The sequence below is a fragment of the Oenanthe melanoleuca genome, chromosome 4 (assembly GCF_029582105.1).
Source record: "Oenanthe melanoleuca isolate GR-GAL-2019-014 chromosome 4, OMel1.0, whole genome shotgun sequence".
NCBI classification, from domain to species: Eukaryota; Metazoa; Chordata; class Aves; order Passeriformes; family Muscicapidae; genus Oenanthe; species Oenanthe melanoleuca.
The window spans coordinates 18,010,194-18,033,103 of record NC_079337.1 but is presented as its reverse complement, the minus strand read 5'-3'; the positions used below and the strand labels follow the sequence as shown (position 1 = coordinate 18,033,103).

Genomic DNA, 22,910 nt, shown 5'->3' with positions numbered 1-22,910 from the left:
GGAGGTTTTTTTTCCTACAATAGAATTTTTGTTTATAACCTAAAGATTTTAGGAAATGTTCTGCACAGGTGTTAGTACTTTATTATTACCACAATATCAAATATCTTCAACCTAGAGTTCTCATTAAGTGATTAAAGAACCTCAAGAAAAAATGATACATCTCTTGATTGTGACAGATTGCTAATAGCATTAAGCCATAAAAGAATTAGTGTTTATTAAACTGCAATATATATTTCTCAGAAAAAGAATGAAGAAATGTCAAAGAAATATGAACTATTTCAAAGACAAAACCAACAAAGGCACATCTTAGAACACGGGATTTTTATTAACAAATAAAATTTCAGCAGCATGAAAAGAAAAAAAAAACCTGCAAGAGCCCTTTATGTTAATTTCAAATATGGAAATATATGAATGTGGACCTCTACAATAAAGTTAAAAGTCTGTACAAATATTAAAAAATAATATTTCTTTCCACAAAACATAGAAGGAAAATAAATGCCAGGAACAAACAAATGACCATTCAATAATACCAACAGAATCCCATAGTACTGTTTTACAAACTGACATAACTCTTCAGAGTAATCCACAGAAATTATTTACCCAATAATCTGATTTTTAAAAAAACAACAGAATGCTGCTCGATATCTGTCAGAGATAACAGTGTTCTCATCTAAAGGCTACATTATCTGTTTTCAGCCACTGCAAAATGACTGAATTTGAAACAATCACATTCTTATTGCACAGAAGTTACAAAACCTCAAAACAATTAAGAAAAGAACAGAAAAGAAAAAAAAAAAAAACAGAGGATGTTTGGTACTAAAGCCAAAGATTTGGGTTATGCCTTGGCAATTCTTAAATATTACAAAGTAATTGCCTGTTAAATAAGAATGGGTTTAACCAATTAATGGCTTTCTAGAGTAAAACCACTAAAATCACTAATGAACTTATGTATCAGGAGTCAGATACATTTTACACCTTTCTTTTCCAACCATACCATGAAGCAAATACTTTCACTATTGCAAATTCTGCTCCAAGCTGATTTTTAAGTGTGTTATCTCTCAGCAAAAATATTCTCATTTCTTTCCTTTTAAATCAAGGTTGCCATCTAAATCAGGAAAATGATCCTAGACTGATTTAAGTGTGTTCAGTGGAAAAGTTTTATTTTGTCTCCCACAGAACTTTACTCTTCAACACACTTCAAAGGTGCATTACATATACCTTACCTTCAAGTTAGTATTTTCCCCCTTTTCTCATCTGTGTTGCTCTTTAAGGTCTCTAATTCAAGTAATCTCTATAGTATTGCCAATTATACAAAAAAAAAAAAAAAAAAATCAATAGTATATAACAAATAGCCTTGCCACGTACTGTTATTAAAATTAAATGGGTGTTTAGCAGCACAGAATAGAAAATTCACTGTCTTATTAAAAGGCCAGTAGTTTTTAAAAATATCATCCTGGACAGCAGGATGCTCACAGACAAATTCACAATGGGGAAATGATCAGATAAAATGCCCTATTTTAATACATGAAACAGAACACTTTTGTTTATAGAAAAATGCCCAAAGCTCTCTAATGGCCCTCAGCAGTACCAAAGAACATATTTTCAAAAATACTCGGAGTTTTAATAATTGTTTTTTAAAATTCAAATTATCTTTTCCCCTAACCAGTTTGAAATTCACACAGGCCAAGCTGTTTGTGGGGATGTTTGTATAAAGGTTTTCTCACAAGATCCCTGATCCTTTACAGGAAAGGATCCTGTGACCCTGTTACCTGAGGGCAGCTCTTGTAGGGTTTGGGTCATGACTCTTCCAAGTTTTCTCCTCGTTGCCCAACAAAAGGGCATTACCACAGCTGCACGAAATAAAATTACATAAAACTACTTCAGGCAGTTAGAGAAGACTGTACAAAGTGCAAGGCTTTAGAGGCAGAATCTTTTCATTTATTCTTTTTGTCTGCATTGTTTTTATGTTACAATGCAAATTGCACTGTTCTGCTGACACTTATCCTTCAGATAAAGATAATACCCTGGTAATAAAAAGATGTAAATTCACTCAGATGCTGTTTGATCAAATTATGGAAGTACTCTTCACCATACTTTGAGGTGTTATGTGACCATTTAATCTCATTTCTTGTTATTCCAATAGATCTACTTTATAAATATATTGCTTCAGTGTTATTTCACAGCAAATGGCTCTGTACCACCAGCCCTGGAAGGGAAAAAGAGCTATTTATCTGTCACCCTTCCATTAGACTTTTCTGAGCAACAAAACATCTGTTCTCCTCTTACATAGATTTTTATATCCTGTTGATCCTCTTGCTTAAAAAACATCAGATGCATCACTGATTAGGGACTTTGATTCTTATATTCTCCTTGTGATATTGATCATCTCTCCACACACTCTGCAGAGCATGTACTAAAACATTTTCTTTTTTTCACACTCTTAACCATGGAAAACAAATACATTTTATTTAAAAAAGAAATTAATGATTTGGCAAACAAAACCTAGTGGTATAGCTGGACAAGTGACTTTAGCATGAAGGCCATTTCTTATCTTTTGTGAAGTGTTTGAAAAGTAGTTATATTTAGAAATAATAAAAACACTTTTTATACATCATACCTTTCAAACAATAAACATGACAGAAATTGTTTATGTCAGAAAAAATGTTATTTATTTGTGTGTTAGCATTTAAAGAAGAGGGATTTGACTGTTTATGGGATTGCTTACATGCTTAAATTTAAGTAGAGAATTCTGAACCCTGTTGAAATCAATCTTAAGTCAGAAAAAAAAAAAAAGTCCCTCTGTAATTCATATTAAACCATTATATAAAGTGCATTGGCATAATGGACAACTCAAAATAAACTAAAATTCCACTACTACTATTGATAACCATATGCATTTAAAAACTACATTATTAGGGCCTTTCCAATGTGACAAAAGCAGGGTCAAACATGGCAATGTATTTTTCTATGTAGGAGCTAAAGTAATTTGACAGTTTTTGGGTAGATGTAAATCAGCTGTGACCTCAACTCACCAAGAGCCTACACAGATAGGAAAGGGACATTTTCTGTGAATGCACTGCTTTCTACTACCCCAGCAGCACTGCAGTTCTGGGGAAAATGTTAAAATATTTTAATGATGAGATGTTTTAAATTTAAAAAAAAAAAAAAATCCAGTGGAGCCTTCTCATAACAGAAATAACACTGTGGTGCAACCTGTTTACAGAGTCATCACAACTCCACACCTAAGGGAAGTGATCCTGAAATCCAGAGAGACAGAAAGGGTCATGATACAGAATATATGGAGATATTATTAGCCCACTAGAAAAATCTTCTCAGTGGAGTATTTTCTGTTCCATAACCTCTACATGGATGTAGAATCCAAACACATGCAAAAGATTTTCACAAATCCTTCATAGTTAAGATCACTCAGAATAGGTTTTCCGTCCCCAGGAAAAACTCAGAGACCTCCAGGTAAGTTTCTTGCTGTGCTGCTCTCAGAGTACCAGGATTACTTCTGCAGAAATCCTCAACAGCCTGTGTGCTTCAAGTACTGGATTGATGGCAAAACCTCCCCAGAACCAGAGGTAATGATTTCCAGATAATGAAGGCAACAAAAACAGCAAATCCAAAAATATATCACAGGTGCACAGAACACAAGTGACAGCTGTGGCTAGTGAGAATCACAGATTTATGGAAAATATATGCTGATAAAAGTTTTTTTTTTCCTTTTTTCCCCCCCTTGTTTTTACAGGGAGATAAATTTAAAGTGTATTTTAAAATACAATTAATCACAAAATCTTTCCAAAATACTTCTTCAATAAGTAAGTTTCTTTTCCACTGACTTTGCAACAACTGAAGCTCCTTGAAGAAGAAAATAATTAAATCCAGATAGCTCTCCTAGAGTGAAAATACATTGCAAATCTCAAACTCCTCAGGGAAAAGATCCAATGTCTTTATACTGTGAGGAGTTACTACCATATCCATTACAGTGGATAAACCCTCACATCCTGGGTAGATCACCAGTGAGCATGCAAGTTCCAGAGTTTATAAGGTTAAAACTAGCTCATGGCACTTTTATCTCAAAAAAACCCCAAACCCCAACAACCCACCAAGGTGTATTCTGCAGCTGTTTAAGTTTCCATATGATTTTAGAAGTGTCTTATATGGGACATGTTAAAGTAAGGTCTATTTGAAGACAGTCGTGGTCTGCATGATTTGAGGCTGTTCTCCTGAGGAACCTCTGTTAACTTCCTGCTGGCTGAAGAACACTAAGACACATCCTGGAAAGGATGCTGTGTTTCCCCCAGCTGGGAGAAGACCTCCACAGATACTTTCAATGTACTTTCTCACACTGTACTGCCTGCTTTCTATAGAAAAAGCTTCAAACAGCAAATTCTCCCCCTGAAAATATACATGAGAGGCAGAAGGGTAGAAGCCATGGAACATATTTCATTACTGAACTCAGATACAGAAGTTACCAACATCTTTACAAACTTACCAACTTTACAAAGATCTGTGAGAAGGCTCCCCTGTACTTTTTTCTCTAGATATTTATTTCAAGATTTTGCATTTTGCTAGATGTTACTCTATGTCATTTGTGAACTGTGTAGATGTACAAAGGGGTTTGCAGGGGTTTTTTGCTTTTGAATGTGAAGGGGGAAATAAAAGTGCATTCACCATAGATCATGATCTGATGTTTTTGTTAGATTAAGTATTTTCTTGTCTTTTTTTGTGAACCAGGAAAGATTTCCAGATTTAGAGAGCTCCTGTGAATAAACTGAGACTAGCTGGATTAAAGACCACAATCCCAATCATCAGGTGCCTTAACTCAGTATAACCTAATCAAAATTAATGTCATACTCATCAAACCAGCAGAGATATGGCACATCTCTTAGGGCATTTAAAGTACAGTACTGATTTGTAAAACCTTGGTTTTATTAAGTCTGAAGAGTGTACTGTGTATTTAACAGTATAAAGTGAGTCAGCACAGAAATCATTACTTTCAAACTGGCTTTTTGGAAAGAGCAGAACACCAACTTTTATTGGTAATGAACTTGTAATGACTGGAATGAACCTGTAGGAGAAACATGAACATTTTGGTAAGCTTTGAAATGCTTATCATTTGAGCATCTTAGTCTGGATATACACCCTTTCAAAATTTCCAGAAAAGAAGCCACATAAGGAAAGCCCAACCAACCTTTATGTGGAGGTGTGTGGAATAAAACTCAGTAAGAGTCTGGATTGAAGTAAAGGAATCTATCTGGCTGTTTCATTTTACATACAGAGGGCTGGCCTGTCTGGAAAGGTGGCAAACATTTCTGTTGCTTTTATATACTGCTAAATAGCCTAAATAGAGGAGAGCTTTGTAGCAAGGTTTCTTTTTCCAGTATGCACAAGCACACAGCTTGAGCTTCATCCACATGCACAAGGTACACAAAAACCCCTTTCCACTGCTCTGAAAGCCAAATATAAAAACAGTGTTGGACAAATATTCTCCTACCATCTCAACAACTTATGACCAGGGCTGGCCCTAGCATGATATTGTGTCTTTTGAACACATCCTAGTCAGGGTAAGTCTAGAGATGATGATAAGCACATTTCAGGTGTGGTTCTGTAAAATTATTTTAAAAAGTATTTAGGGCACAGATCTAAGGTTTCTTTTGCCAAGTGATTGCTTTAAAAATGTGGGACGGACACTGCTTCAGATGGAAACAATTTTTCTTTGGGGATTTCCTCCTCCTTAACATGCCCTCTATCAGACTGAAGGACATGGAACTAACAAGGAATTTTAAGCAGAAAATTTGCAGTTATGCTTTGTTGTACAGAAAGAGGAATAAAAAAGAAAGGAAGAAAGGTACATGCATGAGGAAAAAAAAAAAAGAAATGCCTTCTCCCCCTGCTATTATGTCTTTGGATATGTACAGCCTTGGAGAAATGTATAAATCATTTTGTACATGGAACTCTTAAAAAACTAGAGATTTTTTAGTACAAAGGAATCAATTCACTGCAAGAATGTCCACATGCTGTTGCTTTATGATCTCCTATATACACAAGAGGATCAAAGAAAGGACCTCTTTTACAGTTACTGCTGTACTGTACATTAACATGTGGCTACTACCCTTCTCTGGGTGAGATTTACACTTAGTATTACAAATAACATAACAATGCTGAAAATACGGATACAAAACAGCTTCAAGATGACATTTTAAAAATATCCCTCATTTTCAATGAACTGTTTTTTTCCAGTTTTTTTAAAGTTTCAGCTCTATAAAAGATTCTCCAAGAAAATAGTAGCATTTAAAATGCTATTTTTGAAGTTTATAGATGGATTTTTTTTAATAAAGTGTAATCCAAAAGTCCATTTTTCCAGGAAAAAAACCCTATAGATACAGTAAATAACCTAAAACTGAAGAGAGTATTGGTTTGTTTAGTTTTTTTGTTTGTTTGTTTGTTTTTGTGTGTGTGTTTCTTTTTTTGTTTTTGTTTTTATTTTGTTTTGTTTATGTAGTACAGTACATTTGTATCCTGGAAAAAAATTCCTTGATTACAGTGTATGTTTAAATTATTTATTTACAGATCTGAAGTTGAACTTCAAACATCAGCTCTTGAGATGAGCAATACTGAAATTAATTGTTAGCAAGAATTATTTGTCCTTTCAATCTACCATGACTTTAAGATATTGCTAAGAAGAAAAATTGATTCTGAGTAGTGAAATTATCTTATTACTACTTTAAACTTGTTTGGCAAACTTTAAATTATGATTTTCAATGCAGGACTGGGAGTCTTGAATACCCATAGTTAATTTGGTAAAGGTGTGTTTGCAGTTTTTGCACATTCTGTTTTGGCAGTAGCAACGCACACATGAACATGAAGAATTTTGACAAATGTTTGTCTTGGTTCTTATGTACCCATCTCTGGATACCCAAAATTATCACTACAGAATATTTAGACAAAACCTGCTCTCTTCAACATCAGATAATGTAATAAAATCTGCTCTTATCAAAATAAAATCCGCAATAAAGAGAAGCCTGAAATTTCAGGCTGCTGAAATTACTTTACAGAATAGCTGCCAAGCTAATAGTCTGTTGTTTTTCTTAGTCTAATCAAGTCCAAATATTAAGTAGTGAAGCAGATATATTTAACATTAGGTAAAATTTTGTCTTCATTTCATATACTCTCTGTGACTTTTAAAAGTTGCAGATTTTTAGTGGCTACAGAAGTTTAATTTTTCATTATATGCTATCTGTTAAGTCACAATGGCTTGTTTCTGTGTGTGAGAATGTGCTGCACCCTTGTCTTTCCTTATTAATCACTGGTCAAAGAGACAGGTGTCTTGTCTCAGATCTGCCTCAATTGTACTTAAATGTGCCAAATTATTTTTAAACTACTAGCTGCACATGCCATTAGAACTCTGGACTGAGAGGTTTCCAAGCCTCTGAGAGGGGAAAACCAGATCTCTTGCTACTGACAGGTCTCCAAGTTCTGTGGCATGGTCAGATGACTTCATACTTCCATGAGACCAGGCAATAAATTAATCTCACTTGTCTGTAACATGTCAAGACTAACAAACCCACTGAGCTGGTGTAAACTAACAAGTCCTTAAGTGCAGATGACACAGCCCACAGAAATTATGACTGATGCAGGTTGTTCAGCCTGGGTAATAAGATGATTTCTCTTACTTCAGTATTTCACACATTTTTGGTTTGGGAAGTGAAATGAAATTATAGGATGAATTACACAGCAGAATGTCACATTGCATCATGAGTGCTACAGTGCCTGTAAAGCACAAAGATCACCAGAACTTGACATGCCCTCATAGAACAGAAACACTCAAAAAAATGTAGTTAAATAGAAGTGTGAAGAGGGAAGGGATGGTTGTGGAAACAAGCTGACATCCTCAGTTTGGGACCCAATTTACCGACTCAAATATCTCTCTGTGAGCCTGTTAGAGGAAAATCAATTCCTTCCTCCACTTGTGGCATGAGGCACTCATGAAACACATACAGCAGGAAGTGGTAGCACTCTGTAAGTGACCAAATTTCACTGTATTGCAAAAAGTGTAAAAAGAGGGTCCTTAAAGATTTCTGACTCCTTATTTCCCTAACCGCTATGAAATTCAAGAGGGTTTACTAATTACTTATCTATTAATTCCTCACATCTACTTGAACAGCAATATTATTAAACATACAGGTTTTATTTAAGATCAACTTCTAGAACTTCAGGAAATGACAGTGACTTAGAGAGGGGAAAAAATATATATTTAGCCAATATTGGACTGGCAGTGCCAGCCAAATGGTCCCATTTATTAAACCTATGGTGACTTCTTCTGTATGATAAATAAGCCAAGTTACTTAACAATCTCATTCATTCTTTTGCCTCAGTCCAAAGTGGGAAAACACAGAACCTACCGAAAATGTTAAATTTTTATTTTATTTTATTTTTTCGCATGAAAGTAGCAGCAGATGAGAACTGAAGACAGAGCTCTGGGTGAGCCTACACCCTTCTTTAATCAACTCTCCTTCCATGGCAAGCAAATCCGCCCCTTGTCAGCCGTCTTGTTGGCCCAAAGTCTGCAGCTCCGCCGTGTGCAAGCTGTGGTGGAGGAAAACGTTTTTCCTGCTGTACATGTGTAAAGAGATGGGTCCCCTGGGGGGCTGCCCCAGCCTCCCCGTGAAGCTGCTGTGCTGCCGGGGCACAGCTGGGTCCTTGGCAGCTCCTGGGAACACGGGGAACCCGCCAGCCCTGGGCGCTGCCTTGGCCGGGCTGGGGCTCGCCACGGCCACGCCGTTCTGGGCCACCTCTGAAGGCAGGGCTTCCAGCGTGCCTCGGCTGTGCCTGAGGGCTCCTGCCATCTCCTTCTCCTTCAGCAGGCTGCTCAGACACAGGGTGGACAGCTGGCAGCTCTGGCTTTCGTACGCTGCTGCTTGGCCGCCCGGCGGGTGCCTAAAAGGGTCCTCGGTGGGAGTATGTGCTGACTTTCTGTCCCTTGTGCTGAGATTTTGGCTCGCCATTCTGACTGGATATGTAGTCTGGGGAAACAAAACAAGACAAAGCAAAATGTATTAGTCATAGAACACAGCAGAGAAAACCACTCCTCACTACACATGAACAGCACATGGGTCTGGCAGATTACATTGAAAGATGACTCCAATTGATGGTAAAACTTCCAAAACTTCATTCACATTTAATAGCACTAAAGTGTTTGCCACAGGTAGCAATTTGGGCATTTTCCTTAAAAATACAGCTTAAATCAAAGGAGGATTTCTTTTTTTCAGAATATAATAAATGGATAAGAAGTTTCCATTGTATTGGAACAGATTTTCAAAAGCATTTCACATAATGAAACAAAGAGAATTCTGATCACATAGAGTTCATCACTTAATATTCTCAAATCCTTGCAAAATATAAAGAAATATTTTGTAAATAACTTCATGCCTTGGTTAAGCTCAGAACATGCTCAATTTTCACTGTCCCTTGAATCCAGTTGTTTTGTTGTGTATTTACAAGTCAAACACACGCTAGAGAAGAGCACAAATTTTATTTCAGCTGCCTGGAAAAAATACAATGTAAAAAGGATTTCTGAATGTTACCAACTTCTGATGCTGTGCAAGCATGCATGCATCTGATTTTGTTGAAATTATGGTAATTTATCTGTGCATGGCAAATCAGATCACTGCAGACTTTCAGTGTGTACCTGGTGTGATACTTCATACTGTCCCTAGAACACCTGACTGGGGAGGAGATGATGAAACCCTTTCCCAGGGAGTGCTTAAACTGGAAACAATTGTCCATATTGGAAACAAAAGTGCAATTTGGCTCCTTACAGGTTTTCTGCAACAGAACTCTGAAAGGACACTGGAGCAGCTTCTTGACATTTACATTGACATATGGGCTCTGATGTTGCAGAACAAAGCTGAGAGAATAAAAAATACTACCAAGCCTTACAACAATATTCAGCTAAAAATATTTCAGGGTGTTTCCGTGATTCCACAGGAAACTGAGATATATTGTTTCAAAATGAATTGTATCACTTCACATGCATTTCTATTTTAAGCAGAACAGAAGAATGATATTGTCAGTATTCATTGTTAAAATGCTTTTGTTAGTGCAGGTTAATGGTCATGATTCCATGCAGAGCCATATGCAGGTTTGGGTATAAGGACTGCAGTCCATTTTAGGCATCAAAGATGATATTTCTTAAAAATAATCATTAGGACTGGAACATCATTTTTTCCCACTTTATTCAGTGCTGATTGCACACACATTCATAAATGGGAGTAGAACACTTCTGGAAAACGTTATGTCAGTTTTTACATCTACAGCACATAGGTGTGGAAATGAAATTTTATTTAATTCCTAGGGCATCACTCTTGGGAGGACCTGTCTGTAAGTTCAAACACTTTCCATCCATCTATCTATCTATCTATCTATCTATCTATCTATCTATCTATCTATCTATCTATCTCTCTCTCTCTCTCTCTCTATCTATCTATCTATCTACATCCATCCATCCCTCCATCCATCCATCCATCCATCCATCCATCCATCCATCCATCCATCCAGTCATTATTTATGTCTATGCCAGTAAATATGACCTTCCTACTGGGACGAGAGTCAAATTTAATGCCCTGTCAAAAATCCAAGCATTTATTGTAAGGGAATGTTTCTGGAGTTACCCTGTATCATTGAAAATCTAAAGACTGAGATAGAGGAACATCATGGTGGGATCTCCAGTCTATCCTGAGCTTCTGGTTAACTCCAGTTTATCTTTCTGGATATTTATGGTCCTTAACCATCTGTTAAGGACCTTCTGTACAGCCTTGTCCTCTAAGATTTTTTCATAATATTACTTTCACTTTTAGAAAAGGTCTTCCTAATGTATGAGCTGTATCTTTCTGGCTTCAAGACCATTTCTTCTCTCTTTTGAAAATGAAGAAAGAATTTGTTTGATCTTGAATACCTGTTTATGTCCACAAAGAATGCTGTCAAGCAACCCCTTAATCCTCTCTGCTCTAGAATTAAAAAAAAACACATTGATCTTGTCTCACAGGACTCATCTGCTAGACTCTGAGTTATTCACACTTGTCTTCTCTACAGATCCCCTTCATTAATTCCACTATTTTTTTCTTGAGGTAGAAGGCTCAGGAGCACAGTACTGAAGTTAATCCCCCACCATTATGAAGCAGAACAAACACTATTAATCCTATGAAGGACTTCCTTATCTGCTTCTTATTAATTACTCCAGCAGGAGGTTAGTAATTTTATTTGGCAACAGCATGAAATTGTTCATTCATGCTCATCCAGTTGTCCACAATAGTTTCATGATTCTTTAATGCAAAATTTTATCTATGTTCAGCTGATTATCGTCACCTATTGCTTTGTAACTTGAGAAATGCTGTTATGACTATCTAGCACTGAGGTTTCTTTCCTCTTCCTTATCAAGGCTGTATTTCACATAAAATATTTTCAACTTAGAAAACAAATTCTGGTTTTTAGGTCTATGAAATATTGGCTTCTGGTTGCTGGCTGATGGAGGGAGACAATATGTGTGATTGTATCAATAAATATTTAATATATATGTGGTTAGGGTTTTGTGAAACTGTAACTTGCTTAAATCTCCCTCCTATTGAATAATTAAACAAACACCAGGTGGTGACAAATCAAGAGCTAATCTACCTACATTAAAACACCACTAGTAATTCAGAATATGCCATCAGAATTTTAAGAGATTAGTTTGGCCCTGTCCCTGGCAATAAGATAATAAGATGGTTAACAAGGAAAGACAGACTCATTCTATCAGATGCATAGTTACACATCAAACGAGCAGAGAATTTAATGAAACACTGCCAAAACCTAATACCATTGTTGTTATCTATGATAAATTACTGAAGAATAGCTTCTAATCAGGAAAAAAGAGAACAGTTGTCAGATGGGAGTCAAAATCAACAAGAAATCCTCTCCTCTCTCCTCATCTCAATAACATTATTTTCCCTCCAAAATATTGTCAATTAAAAATCCAGTGGTGCTTTGATTTTCATGCCAGTTATTTTTTTGGTATGATTCTAGCATTTTTATCAAAATTCCAACACACAGTATTGAAATTAATTATTTTTTCTTTTGCTGAATTTAGTTTGAAAGAAAAGGATGTAGTGCAACTAAATTTTCTTGCTGGTCCATTTTAGAGTTATTTAGGATCCTCATGAACTGGTCAAATGAAGAAAAACGTCCCAGAAGGAGATACATAAAAGTAAAAGCCACATTTGCCATACCAAAAATCTCCCAAACTGACTTTGGATAAACTTAAACACTTATTTTTAACTTATTTCTCCTTATCTTCCCGCGAGCGATTAGCACAAATTTTCCAGACTGTCAGGTACCAGCCGCATTCTCGGAGCATTGGACACGAGCGAGCAAAGCTCAACCCCAGCACATCTGCTGGCCAATTCCAAGGCTGAGTCCTTGTCCAAAGCTGAAGGTGGCTTCGTGCCAGTCGTGCTCCAGCCCAGCCCCGAGCAGCTGCAGGGCTGCTGTAAACTGCTGCTTGGCCGAGCTCCAAGGAGCCGATCTGCCAGCTGGTGACTGCTGAAGCAAAAAATCCATTCATCTTTCTCCCTTTTATTTTTCAGTAGCTCAGCTAGAACCAACAATTTCTCTGCCCCAGAAATCCCCAATGCCACTCTATAGTCTGCCTAACTGTGGACTCAGGAAATGGGCTGCAATTAGGATGCAAATGGGGTTCTGAAATTTCTTTCAAAAGTAGCCCATTTTAAATATATGCAGCAGAGAGAAGAGGCCTCCTTTGTTGTTTCAAATATGTCTTAACCTTTAAGCAAACATCTGGATTTGAATTTCCTGATCATATTAAACACACTCACAAATCATGCATGCCTTCATGCTTGAGTCTATTTTTCAAAAAGGAAAAAAATATTTTATTGAAATCTGATTGGCTGTAAAATTTCAGTCAGTTTCTATCATGATCACTTCTGTTTTAAGATACATAAGTGTGAGAAAGTTCAAAATACTTTAATTTCATTATTCCACACTAGCACTAAATAAATTAGTATTGAACCAAAATGGGAACCTAATATTGTTAAAATATTCTTTTCATAATTTTTTGAGGGTTCATTTTTGTGATTGTAAGTCTAATAACTTTTTCTTATATTAAAAAAAAACTCAAGCCCTTGCAACGACCCAGTGTTAAGTAATAAAAATGTACTACTTTTATAGAAAACTCCAGAACGAGATGTTATAAACAAAACACTGCAGCCATTCATCACTTTCCACTTTCAAAGCCAATGAGTGAAATATGACAAGAGTTAACAACAAGACAACACTGCTGCAGGACATTTGAAAATGAATATTGTTCCTGACTGTCTGGTGATAAAGTACTAATAAAAAATGACGGGAAAAGACATGAATTACAAAAACACCCCAAAAAGGGTGCAGATTTTTAAGATGTCTGGGAGTCTTAGATGCCTATGATGTAATTCTTACAAATACAGCAACTTTCTTAAATACATGATTCTGACAGCAGAAATAGAGAATAAAACCAAACAAAACACGCTCTCATCACTGTACCTGCTGCACCCTGACAAACAAACAATGGTGTAGTTCAGGAAGATGTTTTTTACCCCCCAAGGAATTTTATGCTTTCAGAGGTGTTAATGGAAGCACACTACAGAGAGCAATTATTCTGACAGGAACCTGAAGAATTTCTGGATTCTGTCGTGATTTCTACTGCTTAATTATTTTGTGTTTGCTGATACACAAGAAATGTAAAATGCGTTCTCCAGTGTAACATTTGCTACATGACCCAGCATGGCTCCCTAGGTCCTTTTCAGGTCCCAGCTGGATTGCAGCACCCTCTGCACAACTGTCTCCATTTGCAGCCTAGCCCAGAACTCATAAAATATAAAGCAACATAAAGGAGTCCAGACACAAAACAAGGTGCTATAGCTCTGTATTTCTTTTAAGGATGGAAAGGATGAAGCCCTTCATGATGCTTTTGAATTTATACACCTTCAGATGCCTTTTGCAGTTCTGACAGTTTATATAAGTGCAGATCTAATTTACCAAAACACAGGTTAACTCAGTGCTTTGATGTGCCACATCTGTCACTATGTCAGCTTCTTAATTTCTACACCTCCTCACTTTTGTGCTTACCAGCTTTCAGCCTAGAGATGATCCAACACAAAATGTAATTTAGCTGCAGAAGGTAATTGTTCTTCATTCAAGTCTCTTAAAAATCACTCACTCTTATTGATTTCAGTAGCACCTGGACTGAGAGAGCAGCTTTTACAGTCCAGACCTGCATCTATTGAACATCTGATGCTGCCTTCTGGCAACATAGGACAAATGAAAGAAATAAAGTCCAGTGTGGCAAAATAAGGCATGGACTTGTATCAACAGGTTATGGGTAAGACCCAGCTGCTGATCAATTTGTCAGCTATACTGCCATCCTTCATAAAATGGATGCAGTCAACATAAATCACAAACATTTTTCTTTCTGCCTTTCAAACATTTCCATTTTCTTTCTGAAAGCAAAAATTATGAGATACTAAAATGTTGCCTCTTTGCCATAAGGCCATTTAAACAAACAACAAACAGGCAAATTAAATAAAAGCTAACTATAGTGGTGAGTTAATGTTCTAAAAGAATTTTATGGCAGTGATGATACAATCTGATAACTAACAGACTAAGTACTTCTCACAACATGGAATTATCCTTGACAAATTTTATTTATCTGAGTAATAATGCACAGGTAAGACAACAAGGTGTAAAAGATGTAGTGCTGTTTTAAAGCAGAAAGAAAACAGCAAAGAATTTCCCATTAACTTCTAGTAACAGTAAATTACTGCTCTGCATTCTCAATACTTCATTTCAAGGGTTAAGTGGAAAATTTTTTTCATTAGTATAACTAAGGAGAAGATCCTGCATTTTACAGTTGTTTGCCACACCTTCCAAATAAAACAATTGGAACTGTTAATCGCATTCTTCAAAAAAACTACAAAATTCATTTAAATGATACTGAGTACACCTTGCTATACTCCACGGTTTAAAATTTTAAGCAACTCCAAAAATAATTACGAAAATGAAAGCCACTAAATAGTGTGGATTCTTCAATGACAGAACCCCCAAACAATAAGACTTTCTAGGTGAAATAATGAATCTTATGTTGCTCAGTCTGCATCTAAATCTTCCCCAAGATCAGAAAGTCAAAACAGAAAAGATAATGAACTTTTATTTTGTTGTAGCTGGAGTAGAAAAATGGTAAGAAAGATGAAATGGACTTTTAAACACATTTAAAAGATCTGTTAAATCCCCAATCTCAGAAATATCCTTTCTTCAGCAAATACCAGCTCCCCTATCTCCAGCAATCTCATAACACCTCTCCTTCTACAGAAGCCTTTAGCATCTTTTTCACTGATCTTGTACCCCCTCAGGTTCTTTGGGCAGACACAGCTATTGCACCCAACAACGAGGAAAATCTCTTCAAGCCCTTTTTATTCACAGGCTCCACCTTTGGTTACAGGCAGCAGAGTCTATAATAAGATGCCCAAGTCAAACTTGCCCTTGGACCTCCCAGGCTGCATTCCAGGAGACTGGAAATGAACTGATAGGAAAGGAGAAGTGGATCCAGGGGAACACAAGGGTAACTTCAAAAGACCACAGTTTGTGTAGTGTGGGCAGTGAAGTAAGACACAAAGGTCCTGAGGAAACACTAAGGGAGTTTGCTCTGGAATTCCAAGCAGGAAAACTGCACAGGTGCTAATTAGCCCCTCTGAAAGTGTGTGCTGCTCAGCTGACATTTATTGCTATGCTGACAGGGAGCTCTGGCTTTGCCAAGCCAGTATTTCTGTACAGCATTTGATGTGCCATGTAGACATAATAAATTGTTCAAGGATCTCTGCCTTGTGCCTTTCCTATTTTATTGATGACCAGCTGTCTGAAAGCTGTGAAGTCCATTTCTAGCCTCAGGCCTGACATGTGGTCACCAAAACCTGATACCTGTACCTGCAGATGATCTGAATTAAAACTGACTTGTAGGTGGGAAGTACCTTTGACAATTACTAATACATGCACACTTAGTCTTTGCTAAGTTTCCAATTATTATGTGTTTTCTCAATCCAGTATCACCTAGCATGATTTCCCAGAGTATTAGAAATTTCATATAAAAAATGACATTCATATGATGATGTATTCCCTTAGACAATACACCAGGAGACAGCAACCTTAGAAGTGGTAGTATTAAAAAGATTTTAATAAGCATTGTATAGCTGCTTATATCCTATATTGCTCTATATCTGAAAAATACTTCTAGGAAGAGAAGGTAAAACTATAGATACTATGCTTACAGATGTTATGTTTAGGATAAGAATCTCAATATTTTGGCATGTAAGACTTTTGCTTTTTTTTGCCCTATAATAGCTGGGAATATTATAGGGTCTCAAATTGTGTCTCTATATTTTTTGTATCTTAGCTTCTGTGAAAATAATAATCATATATATTTATCTTTGCATTCAGGACTTCACTGTCCAGCTTTCAATTAGTGAATGCCACAAATCAGACTTCTTATGAATGCCTGCCTTCTGAAATAAGCACTGCTTGCTTTTTCAGCAAAGAACGGATCCCAGACGGATTGTAGCCAACACTCATTTTTCTCATTACATTGTTTAACAACAATAAAAAAATCCTTCTATTAAATTTTCATAAATGAGTTCCATAAATTAGCATCCTTACTGTTGAAGGCCATAAGGGCTGAACTTATAACTACAGCAGGGGAAATTGCTTACATTGGCAAATGATGATCAGCTACTGTCATATTAATCAGTGACACTGTCCCTCAGGTCAGTATACAGTCTGCAAAGGAGAAATCAGCAGACTAATAAAAAGGGCAAATTTTATCCTGATGAAAAGGAAAGGAATCTTAATTGCCCTTAAATTGAGTTGACTTTTTATTTTTATGATGAGATTACTGAGACCAAGATAGTCTTGTATGGAAAGGGAAAATATACTTTTTATTTTAAGAACTATATATGAGGGCACCTGTTTTAGGAATGAATTACCACAGAGTAGTCAGACTTTTTTTTTATCCTTAAAGTAAATTTTTGTAATTAAGCCTTTCCTTGTGGCTGGACAAAAAAGTTATAACATAACTATAATCAATCCCAGCCTTAACTTGTTTGGTTTAGTGTGTTGAACAAGAAGAAGAAATAACTTCCTACAACAGGATGAAGCATTACAGTTCCAGAAAGATATCCTGCTGCAGGATTCAGTCAGGAAAAAAACCTGCATGAACCTTGTAGGACAACACTCAGTGAATTAGACTTCATTCATAACAGAAAAATTTACCTTAAAATATTTTCTTCAAATATCTTACTAACTATTATGGTTATAAACTTATGCCGAGTGAATCTTTCCATGCCTAGTTTTTTTAAGGCACTGGCAATCTTAGAAATAGCAAAAGAACAAATTGAATTCTCTTGGAATAGGGAATATCTCTGCCTTTTTTTTTCCCCCCCTCTTTTTCTGGTAAACCAAGAATGTTTTTGCCTTGTTGGTATGGAATTGGTTCACATAAATTCTGCTCTTTAATCTCCATCTGTCAGTATCAAATATATTTACAGTGAGAAAATCTTGTCAGAGAGAGGAAAGGGATTCCCAGACAAGAGGTATAAGTAGTTTAAAGGAAATGTGACCTCCATAAGGATTCCACGCAACTGATTTACATGAAAGAGAAGTTGCTTTAACAACAGTGTTTGCAGATGAATGATGTAATTACAGAACCATAGAATGATTTGTGTTGGAAGGGACCCTGTTCCAACCCCCCTGCCACTGCCAGAGACAGCTTCCAGTAGACCAGTTTGTTCAAAGCCCTATCCAGCCTGGTCCTCAACATTTCCAGGGATGGGACATCCACAGCTTCTCTGGGCCAACGGTTCCAGTGTCTCACTACCCTCTGAGTATAGAATTTCTTCCCAATATCTAGTCTAAATCTCTCCTCTTTTAGTTTAAAACCATTCCCTCTTGCCCTGTCACTATCTGTCTGTGTAAAAAGTCACTCTTCCTCTTTTTTCTAAGCCCCCTGGAATGAGCTGTAAGGTGTTCCCTTCTCCAGTCTGCACAGTCCCAGCTCTCTCAGCCTGTCTTCATAGGAGAGGTGCTCCATCCCTCTGATATCTTGGTGTCCCTCCTCTGAACCCGTTCCATCAGGTCTGTGTCCTCCCTGTGCTGGACCCCAGAGCTGCTGCAGCCCTGCAGTGGGGTCTCAGCAGAGCAGAGCAGAGGGGCAGAATCCCCTCCCTGCCCTGCTGCCCACACTGCTCTGGATGCAGCCCAGGACACGTTTGGCTCTCTGGGCTGTGGGCACACATTGCTGGGTCATGTCCAGCCTCTCATCCAACACTCCCAAGTCCTGCTGGCCAGGGCTGCTCTCCATCCATTCTCTGCCCAGCCTGTGTTTGTGCTTGGGATTGTCCTGACCCACAGACAGCATCTTGCTCTTGGCCTCATTGACCTTCCTGAGGCTCCCATGGGCTCCCTCTCCAGCCTGTCCAGGTCCCTCTGGATGCCATCCCTCCCCTCCAGCATGGCAGCCCCACCACACAGCTTGGTGTCATCACCAAACCTGCTGAGGCTGCTCCCAATCCCACTGTCCCTGTCACCAGCAGTGATGTTAAACAGGGCTGGTCCCAGCCCTGACCCCTGAGGTCACCACTTGTCACTGAGCTCCACCTGACACTGAGCCATTGGCCACAACTCTTTGAGTGTCACCACCAGCCAACTCCTTATCCACTGAGGGGTCCATCCATCACATCCATGTCTCCCCAGTTCAGAGCCAAGGATGTCATGTGGGACAGTGTGAGATGCTTTGCAGAAGCCCAGGTAGATTATGTCACTTGCTCTTACCTAAACCACCTGCAACCCTGTCAAAGAAGGCCAGCAGATTTATCAGGCACAATTTGCCCTTAGCGAGGCCATGCTGGCTGTCATCAATCCATTAAGTTCTAAAAATATCCAAAACCTTATCTCCTTAACATTTCTAAATTGTCAATAATTGGTGGTGATAGAAAATTTCCCTTACTGTGTAATTTCAGACAAACCAAGTTCCACATAGGTAAAATAACCCATCAGATAAGTACATGAAATAACCTCTTTCTGCCTATGGTAGCAGCTTACACAAAAGAAGAAAAATATTTCATAGCATTTTTACTGTACCTCTCCAAGGATCCATTCAGTTCAGCTCTCTTTAACCCAGCTAGTGCAGGACAGCATTCATTATGAGACACATTACTCAGTGTCCAGGAAAATGAACTCTAACAAGGTAAAACTATTTCATGTATTTCATGTATTTTAAGGCCAGAAAATGCCATTATAATCATCTTGTTTGCCCTTCTCTGCAGTGGGAGCCATAGATTTCTCTTGGTGAAATCAGGTAATCCAGGAGAGGGGGTGGAATTACAGCATAACTTAGAAGACCAGAAGTTATGGAGAATGTATTTTATTTCTTCTTAATCCACTAAAATATTTTTAGAACAGGTCCTTATTGGAAATGTTGCTATATTCTGGTGACAAATCCTACATTAGTATTTGAACAAGACAAAGTAGGCATATTGCTGCTGACAAAACTGGTGCTAGGAGATCGTGCCCTTACAGAGCAGAGGCAACTAGTGTCTAAGACATATAGGAATATGCAATTCTTGGAGAAAGTGCTGGTTGGATTTGGGGCCAAGCCAGTCTGGAAAAAGTTGTGGTCATTTAAATAGCCAGAAGTATGATTTGAAGGCCCTATTCTCTTACATAAATGCTTGTACAGGATGCATGACCATGAGGATTTCAGTACAGACTTCAAATGATAAAGAACCCAAAACCTTAAAAACCCCAATTCTACAATACCAAGATCATGTTACTTAGAAAAGTAACTTTCCTTTCTATCTTAATTTCCTGGAAATATGAGGGGTGAAAAAAAGGCAGTTATTTCAAAATATTCAGCATAAAAGCTCCTTATTTCCTTCTACAAAACTGTAATACACAAACTTAGCAAGGAAAAATGAGGAAAAGAAAACAAAACCAAACAAACATCCACTGAAATTTTCATTTTTGCCTTTCCTTCTAGGAAAAAATTGGATAAAACTGGAATATTTCTATTGGTTTCTGCTTCTCTATTCCTAAGCCTAGCCTAGGGAAAGTTCACAAGATTATATTTCATATTATACCTCCAGATTTCCGTAATAAAGCACATAGGAAGGCACTTACCTACTGCTTGTTATGGCATACCCTTTCTCTGTAAAGCTTTGTACTTTCTTTTCTTTACAGCCCATAATGTCAGTTTCTCACTTGAAAAAACTCCAAGACTATTTGCTCACCACTGTCACCAGGGCTGAAGCTCTGAAGAAGGGCTGGGTCTTAAATAAGACCAGATGATTTTACAGCTAAATCTGGTAAGGAACACAAACTTTTCCAAGGGGTCAGTCCTTTCACCAGCTTAAGTGGCACGACCTGCATGGTTTGCAGTCAAACCATTCAAACAACAAACAGCTCTCAAGGCACTCTCTAGAGGAGAGATCTCTGACCTGACCATCAGATTTTCTGCTGCAAACTGAAATCCCTTTGAAGCTGAATTCCTCAATTTCACAGTGTTATTACTGTTGCACATATTCCCAGTGTTTTCCCTCACCAGCCAATCCAGCACATTTTAAATGGCTGCTGACCTACAAAGGATCCATTTAATGTAATCCACAGGCAATGAACCTGCCTTCTGGTTGAGAGGTACCAACAATACTTAAACTGGCTAAAAATTTAGCCAATATAGCCAAAACTGTGCTACTAGCTGGATAAGAAAACTTCATACACAGACAGCAAAGCAGTCTAAGGCAACATCCCTGACACTCCAATTAACTGTACACTGAGAGGTAAAAGATGAGCAATGTTTGAAATTCATGGAGGAGGACATTGTGAGTGCACACACTCACACACACCTTAAGGATTGATAAAAGATAGTCTCACATTTGACTGACATCCACCAACTCCTAAAATCATATAAAGCACACACAAACAACTCTCAGAATATTCCAACCTGAAGCAGGCTCTGTAGGCTACGCTTACTGCTCATAGTGATCATTATTTGGGAGGGGATGTCTTATAAGCTGCCTATTTCACCTCTCAGCCACTGGCAAATTGCTCCCCTCACTATTGTAATCCTTGCAGGAAACAGGGAATACTCTCTAATTCAGGGCACCCTCCCACCCTGCTGCCTCCAGACATTCAGCTAGTGTATGTCATCTACATTTGGTCTCTTCAACACAATCTCTGTTGTAATCTGGAAGATGCTTAGGCACTAGTTTGGCAGTTCTTTTCTCTGGTCCCAAAGTAAAATCCTTCCTCAGCTATGGAAAGAGAGGTTGATTAAGCAGGGTGTCCTGGAGCAAAACAAGTATGCTGATGACTGTGCTACTATACTATTTTAGGTGTGCTGAAAAAGCACACATGTCTTATTAGGAATCTCAAGGAGAAATTTTGCAAACTGTAATTTGTAAACCTATCAACCACAAGTAAAGTTTTGGGGCACTGGAACACACTGGAACCCAACTCAGCCTATTTGTCCTAACACATATCTAATTTATGGCTGTCAGGATAGTCCCAAGATTACATTTCCCTCCAACTGGCTGAGCAATTGCATGGAGAGCCATGAGTAACCTCAGGAAGTTTGGCAGGCAGTAGGACACCCACCAACTGGTACCTGCCAGTCTCACCAGCTCACCTCCACAGCCAAACAGATTAACAGCTGACTCCTGCTTTTCCATGTAGGAATAATTACACACTTGTCAGCAAACTCCCATGCTGACATCTGCCTGATAGTACCAGGGAAGGAAATGAACTGCAGAAGCTCTACACCAAGCCTAATTATCCCAAACTTGCAACACAGCCCAGCCGCCCTGATCTGTTAAAATGCACAGTACACTCCTGTTTGGGAAAACTCAAGCTCAAGAAACATCCCTGTTTCACCTTTCTCTTCCTTGTCCTCGTCTTCCATTTCCTCATTTTTCTGTAGGCACAGCTACAAGGAAGAAGAACTTACAGCTTGCAGTTGCTTCCATGCCAAAAATCAATCTGTCCAACAGTCACAGTGACAATATGACAACAGAGAATGTTGGATGTGCCTGAGAGCCAGGCTGCAGTGCAGAGAGCTGCTCCTGCCCAAAGAATTTGATCAACTCTGCCAGAAGAGGGGCAGACTATCAAAGCTGGAGTCGTGCTCTTTCTGCAAGCTTGACCAGGGACATGACACCGTGATTCCCTTTCATGAACCATGCTCTCTTGAAATGTGGGAAACACACAGAAACTTGAAATCTTTTCATGAGATGCAGTGATCTATGGAGTAAACTGGGTTGCAAAAACACCCTCAGACTGACTCCTTTGCAAACTGAGTTTGAATTGAAATGGGTATCTTAACTTCTCAGACTGCTTCCCTTTAAATTCAGAAAGCATATGTAGGAAAACAAGTAAAGCAGCTGCTGTGGAGAAAGAAAAGCACTCTCCTGTTGGTACCTGAAGAGCAATGCTGAAGGTGCAGTGAATACAAATCTTTAAGGGTGAAGCAAAATACATCCCATGCCAATGCAAAAATGAAACTGCTTCTAAAAGCAGAAACATAGGCTCTCCCTTTGCTTCAAAAATTATTTATTTGAAAAATCGTCTGCATCCAACAAATTTTTGATTTCAAGATAAGAGCACTGTTGCTTTGAAATCATAATGGATATATCTAAATTTATGCTGTAAGTTCAACAACAAACCTTATGAGAATCTATAACCAAAATGACCAGCCATAATTTTTCAGTAATATTAAAACACATCCTCCTGAAAGCTCTAATAAACACATATAACATTTTCTTTTTCCTTTTTTTTTCTTA

The 22,910-nt window shown here is 37.9% G+C and overlaps 1 protein-coding gene across 5 annotated transcripts in view; it reads right to left on the bottom strand.

Moving 5' to 3' along the window:
* Positions 1-355: 355 nt before the first annotated feature.
* The window catches only part of CCSER1 (coiled-coil serine rich protein 1), a 592,978-nt gene continuing 570,423 nt past the window's right edge, over positions 356-22,910 (bottom strand). For 3 of the 5 annotated variants that reach the window (XM_056489913.1, XM_056489914.1, XM_056489912.1), the window contains one exon: positions 356-9,029. In XM_056489913.1, the coding sequence (XP_056345888.1) occupies positions 8,547-9,029 (483 nt within the window). In that variant the 3' untranslated portion in view covers positions 356-8,546. The remainder of the gene's footprint in view (positions 9,030-22,910) is intronic. The other 2 variants (XM_056489915.1, XM_056489917.1) reach the window with 2 other exon arrangements.